The sequence below is a fragment of the Oncorhynchus tshawytscha genome, linkage group LG20 (genome assembly GCF_018296145.1).
Source record: "Oncorhynchus tshawytscha isolate Ot180627B linkage group LG20, Otsh_v2.0, whole genome shotgun sequence".
NCBI lineage: Eukaryota > Metazoa > Chordata > Actinopteri > Salmoniformes > Salmonidae > Oncorhynchus > Oncorhynchus tshawytscha.
In genome coordinates this window covers 48,424,671-48,437,803 of record NC_056448.1, presented here as the reverse complement: position 1 = coordinate 48,437,803, position 13,133 = coordinate 48,424,671, and the positions used below count along the sequence as shown (strand labels likewise).

At 44.1% G+C, this 13,133-nt stretch overlaps 1 protein-coding gene across 1 annotated transcript in view; it reads left to right on the top strand.

Annotated features, from left to right (window-relative positions):
- Positions 1 to 13,133, top strand: part of LOC121840169 (protein Hook homolog 3-like) — an 82,472-nt gene that overhangs the window by 59,486 nt on the left and 9,853 nt on the right. Inside the window, exons 14-18 of the mRNA XM_042302045.1 lie at positions 534 to 686; positions 7,274 to 7,308; positions 7,485 to 7,567; positions 10,347 to 10,552; positions 11,404 to 11,475. Coding sequence (XP_042157979.1) covers positions 534 to 686; positions 7,274 to 7,308; positions 7,485 to 7,567; positions 10,347 to 10,552; positions 11,404 to 11,475 — 549 coding nt within the window. The remainder of the gene's footprint in view (positions 1 to 533; positions 687 to 7,273; positions 7,309 to 7,484; positions 7,568 to 10,346; positions 10,553 to 11,403; positions 11,476 to 13,133) is intronic.

Sequence of the window (13,133 nt, the reverse complement as noted above, 5' to 3'; positions counted from 1 at the left end):
ACACACTATACACACTATACACTACACACTATACACTACACACTACACACTATACACACTACACTACACACTATACACACTACATACACTATACACTATACACTACACACTATACACTACATACACTATACACTAAACACACTATACACACTACATACACTATACACTACACACTATACACACTACATACACTATACACTATACACACTACACTACACACTATACACACTACATACACTATACACTATACACTACACACTATACACTACACACACTATACACTATACACTAAACACACTATACACACTACATACACTATACACTATACACTACACACACTATACACTATACACTAAACACACTATACACACTACATACACTATACACTATACACTACACACTATACACACTACATACACTATACACTATACACTACACACTATACACTATACAATACTCACACACACTCTACACAGACACACAATACACAGTCCCCAGCTGGTCAAATTGTTGTTTGTTTACTATTGTTGTAGGGTCTTCTGGTCTTATTAAGTATAGTTAAACAAACAAACAGACATGGTGACTGTGTGTGTTCCAGACTGGTGAACCAGAGACTGATCGAGGGTCAAAGTCAGGTGGAGGAGCTGCAGAGGAGTCTTCAGGAACAGGGCTCCAAAGCAGACGATGTGAGTACCACTAACCTGATCTCAGATCAGATTAACTCCCTGATCTTACAACTATCAGAGTGCTTATTAAACAAACTGGAAACGACAGAACCCACAACATCCTGTCGTGCTATGGGGCTGTTGACTTTAGAACCCGATGAGGAGGGCTTGTTCTCGTTGTCACGTCGGTTCATTGTCGCTCTCTTACCTGGCTTTTTTTTACCTTTACTGGTACAGCAAAAGAAAGGAACACGGTACAAATACACGTCTGTTTCATTGTCCTCATACGTCAGAACAACTCAAACTGCCTGGATGTGTTGTCATTTCTCACTAACATTCTAACACTGTGTTGTTGTTGTGGTGTGTGTTCTGTTTGTTGTCTTACTCATGTTGTAGCGTTGGGAAGTCATTGGTTGGTTGCCCTGCCAGCCTATCCTGTTAGGAGGCTAAAGGTCAGGTCATCTGTATAGCGGCTCATGTCTCTCTCTCCGCCATGACATCGTCAGGAGGAATGATATGTTTGTGACGATGTTAAACGCCCGTTGTCCGTCCGTTGTCCTGTCTTTCTCTCCTCACTGCATGACTGACCTAACTGAAATGCTTCTCTCTCTCTTTCGGTCTCTCTGTCTCTCTGTCTCTCCTCTGTGTGTCTGTCCTGCATTAAATCGTCTCTGTTTTCTCTTTAATTCTGCTTCCCCATTCAGGCGATTGTAAGTATAGCTTGGAGATCAGTCCTAGTTTAGACGCCTTACTTCGCTGCTCGCTGACAATGTGTAATAGTTTCATTCTATTATAGTTATATTATTGCTTAAATACTTCAGGATTTTGGCAGTGATCCTATTTATTTACTTCCCCAGAGTCAGATTTTGATTTTTTTATATAACCTTTATTTAACTAGCCAAGTCAGTTAAAGAACAAATCATTTTTTACAATGACGGCCTGCCCCGGCAAAACCCGGACGATGCTGAGCCAGTTGTACGCCGCTCTATGGGACTCCCAATCACAGCCCGGTTGTGGTACAGCCTGGAATTGAACCAGGGTCTGTAGTGACGCCTGTAGCACTGAGTTGCCTTAGACCACGGCGCAACTGGGAAGCCCAGATGGACTCGTGGGTACCGTTTTATGTCTCTGTGTCCAGTAAGAAGGAAGTTAGAGGTAGTTTTGTGAGCCAACGCTAACTAGCGTTAGCGCAATGACTGGAAGTTTATAGGTATCTACTAGCATGCTAGCAGATACCCATAGACTTCCAGTCATTGTGCTAATGCTAGTTAGCGATTGCTCTAGTGCTAGTCAGCAACTTCCTTCAAGCTGCACGCAGAGACATGAATGTTATCCAGGAGTTCATCGGACTCTGGGGAAGTAGATAACGGCCCTTTTTAAGAAGTGCCTTTTCAATTTACAGTCCCTACTGGTGGTCAGGATGTAAATCAGGGTGCCTCTAGTCTCCTATAGAAGCTTTGTTTCCAAGCTACACTCTTATGTCATACCACATGAGATATCAATCTTAACTGCTTAATCTGTACATTCAATGGCCTTTTTTCAGAAATGTAAGGAAAATACATTATAATGTCCTATAATCTCTTTCATTTTCTTAACGGTATAATCAAAACCTGGTAATCAATATGATAACATCAAATATGTCGCAACGTAATTCCAAGCCATCCAATGTGATGAGATGTAATTTATCTCCTTGTGAATCAGAAAAGGGAACATTCACCAACCCATAGGCCTACATGATATCATTACTGCTTTACAACGCCCTCATAGGCCTACATGATATCATTACTGCTTTACAACGCCCTCATAGGCCTACATGATATCATTACTGCTTTACAACGCCCTCATAGGCCTACATGATATCATTACTGCTTTACAACACCCTCATAGGCCTACATGATATCATTACTGCTTTACAACGCCCTCATAGGCCTACATGATATCATTACTGCTTTACAACGCCCTCATAGGCCTACATGATATCATTACTGCTTTACAACGCCCCCATAGGCCTACATGATATCATTACTGCTTTACAACGCCCTCATAGGCCTACATGATATCATTACTGCTTTACAACGCCCTCATAGGCCTACATGATATCATTACTGCTTTACAACGCCCTCATAGGCCTACATGATATCATTACTGCTTTACAACGCCCTCATAGGCCTACATGATATCATTACTGCTTTATAACGCCCTCATAGGCCTACATGATATCATTACTGCTTTACAACGCCCTCATAGGCCTACATGATATCATTTCTGCTTTACAACGCCCTCATAGGCCTACATGATATCATTACTGCTTTACAACAACCAACATTCACCAACCCATAGGCCTACATGATATCATTACTGCTTTACAACAACCAACATTCACCAACCCATAGGCCTACATGATATCATTACTGCTTTACAACGCCATCATAGGCCTACATGATTTCATTACTGCTTTACAACGCCCTCATTGGCCTACATGATATCATAACTGCTTTACAACGCCCTCAAAGGCCTACATGATATCATTACTGCTTTACAACGCCCTCATAGGCCTACATGATATCATTACTGCTTTACAACGCCCTCATAGGCCTACATGATATCATTACTGCTTTACTACAACCACCATTCACCAACCCATAGGCCTACATGATATCATTACTGCTTTACAACGCCCTCATAGGCCTACATGATATCATTACTGCTTTACAACGCCCCCATAGGCCTACATGATATCATTACTGCTTTACAACAACCAACATTCACCAACCCATAGGCCTACATGATATCATTACTGCTTTACAACAACCAACATTCACCAACCCATAGGCCTACATGATATCATTACTGCTTTACAACAACCGACATTCACCAACCCATAGGCCTACATGATATCATTACTGCTTTACAACAACCAACATTCACCAACCCATAGGCCTACATGATATCATTACTGCTTTACAACAACCAACATTCACCAACCCATAGGCCTACATGATATCATTACTGCTTTACAACGCCCCCATAGGCCTACATGATATCATTACTGCTTTACAACGCCCTCTGATGAAATTACTACAACCAACATTCACCAATGATGAAGGGAACATTCACCAACCCATAGGCCTACATGATATCATTACTGCTTTACAACGCCCCCATAGGCCTACATGATATCATTACTGCTTTACAACGCCCTCTGATGAAATTACTACAACCAACATTCACCAACCCATAGGCCTACATGATATCATTACTGCTTTACAACGCCCCCATAGGCCTACATGATATCATTACTGCTTTACAACGCCCCCATAGGCCTACATGATATCATTACTGCTTTACAACGCCCCCATAGGCCTACATGATATCATTACTGCTTTACAACGCCCCCATAGGCCTACATGATATCATTACTGCTTTACAACGCCCTCTGATGAAATTACTACAACCAACATTCACCAACCCATAGGCCTACATGATATCATTACTGCTTTACAACGCCCCCATAGGCCTACATGATATCATTACTGCTTTACAACGCCCCCATAGGCCAACATGATATCATTACTGCTTTACAACGCCCTCATAGGCCTACATGATATCATTACTGCTTTACTACAACCAACATTCACCAACCCATAGGTTCTACATGATATCATTACTGCTTTACTACAACCAACATTCACCAACCCATAGGCCTACATGATATCATTACTGCTGTACAACGCCCTCTGATGAAATTACTACAACCAACATTCACCAACCCATAGGCCTACATGATATCATTACTGCTTTACTACAACCAACATTCACCAACCCATAGGCCTACATGATATCATTACTGCTTTACTACAACCAACATTCACCAACCCATAGGCCTACATGATATCATTACTGCTTTACAACGCCCTCATAGGCCTACATGATATCATTACTGCTTTACTACAACCAACATTCACCAACCCATAGGCCTACATGATATCATTACTGCTTTACAACGCCCTCATAGGCCTACGTGATATCATTACTGCTTTACTACAACCAACATTCACCAACCCATAGGCCTACATGATATCATTACTGCTTTACTACAACCAACATTCACCAACCCATAGGCCTACATGATATCATTACTGCTTTACAACGCCCTCTGATGAAATTACTACAACCAACATTCACCAACCCATAGGCCTACATGATATCATTACTGCTTTACTACAACCAACATTCACCAACCCATAGGCCTACATGATATCATTACTGCTTTACTACAACCAACATTCACCAACCCATAGGCCTACATGATATCATTACTGCTTTACAATGCCCTCATAGGCCTACATGATATCATTACTGCTTTACTACAACCAACATTCACCAACCCATAGGCCTACATGATATCATTACTGCTTTACAACGCCCTCATAGGCCTACATGATATCATTACTGCTTTACAACGCCCCCATAGGCCTACATGATATCATTACTGCTTTACAACAACCAACATTCACCAACCCATAGGCCTACATGATATCATTACTGCTTTACAACAACCAACATTCACCAACCCATAGGTCTACATGATATCATTACTGCTTTACAACAACCAACATTCACCAACCCATAGGCCTACATGATATCATTACTGCTTTACAACAACCGACATTCACCAACCCATAGGCCTACATGATATCATTACTGCTTTACAACAACCAACATTCACCAACCCATAGGCCTACATGATATCATTACTGCTTTACAACAACCAACATTCACCAACCCATAGGCCTACATGATATCATTACTGCTTTACAACGCCCTCTGATGAAATTACTACAACCAACATTCACCAATGATGAAGGGAACATTCACCAACCCATAGGCCTACATGATATCATTACTGCTTTACAACGCCCCCATAGGCCTACATGATATCATTACTGCTTTACAACGCCCTCTGATGAAATTACTACAACCAACATTCACCAACCCATAGGCCTACATGATATCATTACTGCTTTACAACGCCCCCATAGGCCTACATGATATCATTACTGCTTTACAACGCCCCCATAGGCCTACATGATATCATTACTGCTTTACAACGCCCCCATAGGCCTACATGATATCATTACTGCTTTACAACGCCGCCATAGGCCTACATGATATCATTACTGCTTTACAACGCCCTCTGATGAAATTACTACAACCAACATTCACCAACCCATAGGCCTACATGATATCATTACTGCTTTACAACGCCCCCATAGGCCAACATGATATCATTACTGCTTTAAACGCCCTCATAGGCCTACATGATATCATTACTGCTTTACTACAACCAACATTCACCAACCCATAGGCCTACATGATATCATTACTGCTTTACTACAACCAACATTCACCAACCCATAGGCCTACATGATATCATTACTGCTTTACAACGCCCTCTGATGAAATTACTACAACCAACATTCACCAACCCATAGGCCTACATGATATCATTACTGCTTTACTACAACCAACATTCACCAACCCATAGGCCTACATGATATCATTACTGCTTTACAACGCCCTCATAGGCCTACATGATATCATTACTGCTTTACTACAACCAACATTCACCAACCCATAGGCCTACATGATATCATTACTGCTTTACAACGCCCTCATAGGCCTACATGATATCATTACTGCTTTACTACAACCAACATTCACCAACCCATAGGCCTACATGATATCATTACTGCTTTACAACGCCCTCTGATGAAATTACTACAACCAACATTCACCAACCCATAGGCCTACATGATATCATTACTGCTTTACAACGCCCTCTGATGAAATTACTACAACCAACATTCACCAATGATGAAGGGAACATTCACCAACCCATAGGCCTACATGATATCATTACTGCTTTACAACCCCCCATAGGCCTACATGATATCATTACTGCTTTACAACGCCCCCATAGGCCTACATGATATCATTACTGCTTTACAACGCCCCCATAGGCCTACATGATATCATTACTGCTTTACAACGCCCTCTGATGAAATTACTACAACCAACATTCACCAACCCATAGGCCTACATGATATCATTACTGCTTTACAACGCCCCCATAGGCCTACATGATATCATTACTGCTTTACAACGCCCCCATAGGCCAACATGATATCATTACTGCTTTACAACGCCCCCATAGGCCTACATGATATCAATACTGCTTTACTACAACCAACATTCACCAACCCATAGGCCTACATGATATCATTACTGCTTTACAACGCCCTCTGATGAAATTACTACAACCAACATTCACCAACCCATAGGCCTACATGATATCATTACTGCTTTACTACAACCAACATTCACCAACCCATAGGCCTACATGATATCATTACTGCTTTACAACGCCCCCTGGAACATGACTACAACCAACATTCACCAACCCATAGGCCTACATGATATCATTACTGCTTTACTACAACCAACATTCACCAACCCATAGGCCTACATGATATCATTACTGCTTTACAACGCCCTCTGATGAAATTACTACAACCAACATTGTTTTTTTTTGTTTTATTTTAAAGTCAATCATTCTGAAGAAGAAAAATGATGCTCACATGTAAGTAACGTTTTTATCTATTGTGAAATGTTATTATTATTATTATTTTTTTGTTAAATTAAGATTGGACGTTTGAAAGTTTGGTCAGATCGATTGCAGATAATGTTTGTTTGTGACGCCCTGACCGATTGCGGCGTTTCCTGACTGTCTGTTGCTGATGTTGTGGTCTCTAAAAGGGAGAAGTTAAGGGAAGTGAACAGTGAACTGCAGAAGAAGTGTGCGCACATCGATGACTTGGAGCCCAAGTACACCTCTAGTTGTAAGTTATTCATTTATTACTTCTCATTGAACTGGTTCATTTCAAATATATAATAATAATAAACCATAGTAGAAGGCCAATAGAACTCTGTAGTAGAAGACCAATAGAACTCTGTAGTAGAAGACCAATAGAACTCTGTAGTAGAAGGCCAATAGAACTCTGTAGTAGAAGACCAATAGAACTCTGTAGTAGAAGACCAATAGAACTCTAGTAGAAGACCAATAGAACTCTAGTAGAAGACCAATAGAACTCTGTAGTAGAAGACCAATAGAACTCTGTAGTAGAAGACCAATAGAACTCTGTAGTAGAAGACCAATAGAACTCTGTAGTAGAAGACCAATAGAACTCCAGTAGAAGACCAATAGAACTCTGTAGTAGAAGACCAATAGAACTCTAGTAGAAGACCAATAGAACTCTGTAGTAGAAGACCAATAGAACTCTGTAGTAGAAGACCAATAGAACTCTGTAGTAGAAGACCAATAGAACTCTGTAGTAGAAGACCAATAGAACTCTGTAGTAGAAGACCAATAGAACTCTGTAGTAGAAGACCAATAGAACTCTGTAGTAGAAGACCAATAGAACTCTGTAGTAGAAGACCAATAGAACTCTAAACTCTAGTAGAAGACCAATAGAACTCCAGTAGAAGACCAATAGAACTCTAAACTCCAGTAGAAGACCAATAGAACTCTAAACTCTAGTAGAAGACCAATAGAACTCCAGTAGAAGACCAATAGAACTCTAAACTCTAGTAGAAGACCAATAGAACTCTAAACTCTAGTAGAAGACCAATAGAACTCCAGTAGAAGACCAATAGAACTCTGTAGTAGAAGACCAATAGAACTCTGTAGTAGAAGACCAATAGAACTCTGTAGTAGAAGACCAATAGAACTCTGTAGTAGAAGACCAATAGAACTCTGTAGTAGAAGACCAATAGAACTCTGTAGTAGAAGACCAATAGAACTCTGTAGTAGAAGACCAATAGAACTCTGTAGTAGAAGACCAATAGAACTCTGTAGTAGAAGACCAATAGAACTCTAGTAGAAGACCAATAGAACTCTGTAGTAGAAGACCAATAGAACTCTGTAGTAGAAGACCAATAGAACTCTAAACTCTAGTAGAAGACCAATAGAACTCCAGTAGAAGACCAATAGAACTCTGTAGTAGAAGACCAATAGAACTCTGTAGTAGAAGACCAATAGAACTCTGTAGTAGAAGACCAATAGAACTCTAAACTCTAGTAGAAGACCAATAGAACTCCAGTAGAAGACCAATAGAACTCTAAACTCCAGTAGAAGACCAATAGAACTCTAAACTATAGTAGAAGGCCAATAGAACTCTAAACTGTAGCAACATATACCAACATACACCACATCATAGATCACATTAAGTGAAAGACAGTTTTAAGAAGTGATTCTTGAGCTCTGACTTAAAGGCATTGAGTTCATTCCAGGGCAAGGGGCCGAGACAGCAGAATGCTCGGTCACCCATTGTTTTTAAGCATGTCTTTAGAGTCCCAAAGAGCCTTTGATCATTTGACCAGAGTGACAGTGAAGACTGTTTCGGGCTGAGGAGTTCACTGAGGTATTGGGGACCAGAGGCATTGAGTGTTTTGAAGACTAACAGGAAGTTGATTCTGAATATGGTGACGATTCCACTTCTTATGGTCTTAATCTTTTCAAAGAAGTATGTGGAGAATCTTCCACAGTCCTCTGTCGTAGCAGCATTGATGGGTGACTCAGCCGGTTTGAGTAGGTTTCAGTAGCAGGTGGACCTGGTGTAACATCAGGTTTCAGTAGCAGGTGGACCTTGTGGATGATTAGGTTTCAGTAGCAGGTGGACGTGGGGTAACATAAGGTTTCAGTAGTAGGTGGACCTGGTGGATCATCAGGTTTCAGTAGCAGGGGGACCCTGTGGATTGTTAGGTTTCAGTAGCAGGTGGACCTGGTGTAACATCAGGTTTCAGTAGCAGGTGGACCTGGTGTAACATCAGGTTTCAGTAGCAGGTGGACCTGGTGTAACATCAGGTTTCAGCAGCAGGTGGACCTGGTGTAACATCAGGTTTCAGTAGCAGGTGGACCTGGTGTAACATCAGGTTTCAGTAGCAGGTGGACCTGGTGTAACATCAGGTTTCAGTTGCAGGTGGACCTGGTGTAACATCAGGTTTCAGTAGCAGGTGGACCTGGTGTAACATCGGGTTTCAGTAGCAGGTGGACCTGGTGTAACATCGGGTTTCAGTAGCAGGTGGACCTGGTGTAACATCGGGTTTCAGTAGCAGGTGGACCTGGTGTAACATCGGGTTTCAGTAGCAGGTGGACCTGGTGTAACATCAGGTTTCAGTAGCAGGTGGACCTGGTGTAACATCAGGTTTCAGTAGCAGGTGGACCTGGTGTAACATCAGGTTTCAGTAGCAGGTGGACCTGGTGTAACATCAGGTTTCAGTAGCAGGTGGACCTGGTGTAACATCAGGTTTCAGTAGCAGGTGGACCTGGTGTAACATCAGGTTTCAGTAGCAGGTGGACCTGGTGTAACATCAGGTTTCAGTAGCAGGTGGACCTGGTGTAACATCAGGTTTCAGTGAGGTCAGAGAGGACAAGCTCGCCTGTGATGACAAGGTCTAATGTATGATTGTGGGTGAGAACAAATATATATAAATGTGGATTTTGCAGATGCTTTTATCCCAAGTTTACTTAGCTGTACGTTCTCAACCCTTTTCCTTTCCTTTCATTTCTATGAACTGTGTGTGTAACTCTTTGGGGTTTTGTCTTCCCTCTCTTTCCAGCCCAGAAAGTAGAGGAACTGGAAGAGGCGTTAAAGAAGAAGGATGAAGACATGAAGCAGATGGAGGACAGATATAAGAAGTACCTGGAGAAGGCGAAGAGTGTTATCCGGACCCTGGACCCTAAGCAGAACCAGGGCTCGGCACCAGAGGTCCAGACCCTGAAGAACCAGCTGCAGGAGAGGGAAAGGATGCTGCACTCTCTGGAGGTACCAGGGGCTGGGTTATGGTTTAAGGGTTAGGATGTAGGAGGAAGGGTTAGGTTTGGGGATGGAGGAGGGGGTTGGGGAGGGGATGGGATGGAGGAGGGGGTTGGGGAGGGGATGGGATGGAGGAGGGGTTAGGGTTGGGGAGGGAGGAGGGGTTGGGGATGGAGGAGGAGGGGTTAGGGTGGAGTAGGGGTTGGGGAGGGGATGGAGGAGGGGTTAGGGTGGGGGAGGGGATGTGTTGGGGAGTGGATGGGGAGTAGATGGAGGAGGGGTTAGGGTTGGGGAGGGGATGGAGGAGGGGTTAGGGGGGGAGATGGAGGAGGGGTTAGGGTTGGGGAGGGGATGGAGGAGGGGTTAGGGTTGGGGAGGGGATGGAGGAGGGGTTAGGATGGAGGAGGGGTTAAGATGGGGGAGGGTTAAGGGTTAGGATGGAGGAGGGGTTAAGATGGGGGAGGGTTAAGGGTTAGGATGGAGGAGGGGTTAGGGTTGGGGAGTGGATGGAGGAGGGGTTAGGATGGAGGAGAGGTTAGGGTTAGGATGGAGGAGGGGTTAAATGGGGGGAGGGGTTAAATGGGGGAGGGGTTAGGGTTGGGGAGTGGATGGAGGAGGGGTTAGGATGAAGGAGGGGTTAGGGTTAGGATGAAGGAGGGGTTAGGGTTAGGATGGAGGAGGGTTTAGGGTTAGGATGGAGGAGGGTTTAGGGTTGGGGAGTGGATGGAGGAGGGGTTAGGATGGAGGAGGGGTTAAGATGGGGGAGGGGTTAGGATGGAGGAGGGTTAAGGGTTAGGATGGAGGAGGGGTTGGGGAGTGGTTTACTAACCTACTGTTCCTCTGTTGATCTCCCGCTACAGAAAGACTACGACAAGACCAAGGCTCAGAGAGACCAGGAGGAGAAACTCATAGTGTCTGCCTGGTACAATATGGTGTGTTTTGTTATATTGTACCAGCATTGTATTACATGTTAGTCATCGTACTCTTAACTCATCGGGTTGCTGTTTCCTCAATATACATACTACCATTCTCCACACTCTCGTGCTACGAGTGCATTCTCCCAGGACGTTCTCTTGAGTCCGAGAGTGTGGAGAACGCATTAAACATTACATTAGAGAAGCCCTCCTCCTACTGTATTACCTCACACTGCACCTCCCCCTACACCAGGTCCTCACACTGCTCCTCCCCCTACTGTATTACCTCACACTGCACCTCCCCTACTGTATTACCTCAGCACTCCCCTACTGTATTACCTCAGCACTCCCCTACTGTATTACCTCACACTGCTCCTCCCCTACTGTATTACCTCACACTGAGCAGCACTCCCCTACTGTATTACCTCACGCTGAGCAGCACTCCCCTACTGTATTACCTCACACTGAGCAGCACTCCCCTACTGTATTACCTCACACTGAGCAGCACTCCCCTACTGTATTACCTCACACTGCTCCTCCCCTACTGTATTACCTCACACTGAGCAGCACTCCCCTACTGTATTACCTCACACTGAGCAGCACTCCCCTACTGTATTACCTCACACTGAGCAGCACTCCCCTACTGTATTACCTCACACAGCACCTCCCCTACTGTATTACCTCACGCTGAGCAGCACTCCCCTACTGTATTACCTCACACTGAGCAGCCTCCCCTACTGTATTACCTCACGCTGAGCAGCTCCCCTACTGTATTACCTCACGCTGAGCAGCACTCCCCTACTGTATTACCTCACACTGCACCTCCCCTACTGTATTACCTCACACTGCTCCTCCCCTACTGTATTACCTCACACTGCAGCCTCCCCTACTGTATTACCTCACACTGAGAAGCACTCCCCTACTGTAGTACCTCAGCACTCCCCTACTGTATTACCTCAGCACTCCTCCTACTATATTACCTCACGCTGAGCAGCACTCCCCCTACTGTATTACCTCACGCTGAGCAGCACTCCCCTACTGTATTACCTCACACTGAGCAGCACTCCCCTACTGTATTACCTCACACTGCTGCTCCTCCCCTACTGTATTACCTCACACTGCTCCTCCCCTACTGTATTACCTCACACTGAGCAGCACTCCCCTACTGTATTACCTCACACTGAGCAGCACTCCCCTACTGTATTACCTCACACTGAGCAGCACTCCCCTACTGTATTACCTCACACTGAGCAGCACTCCCCTACTGTATTACCTCACGCTGAGCAGCACTCCCCTACTGTATTACCTCACGCTGAGCAGCACTCCCCTACTGTATTACCTCACGCTGAGCAGCACTCCCCTACTGTATTACCTCATGCTGAGCAGCACTCCCCTACTGTATTACCTCACACTGAGCAGCACTCCACCTACTGATTTACCTCAGCACTCCCCTACTGTATTACCTCACACTGAGCAGCACTCCCCTACTGTATTACCTCACACTGAGCAGCACTCCCCTACTGTATTACCTCACACTGAGCAGCACTCCCCTACTGTATTACCTCACACTGCTGAGCCCCTACTGTATTACCTCACGCTGAGCAGCACTCCCCTACTGTATTACCTCACACTGAGCAGCACTCCCCTACTGTATTACCTCACGCTGAGCAGCACTC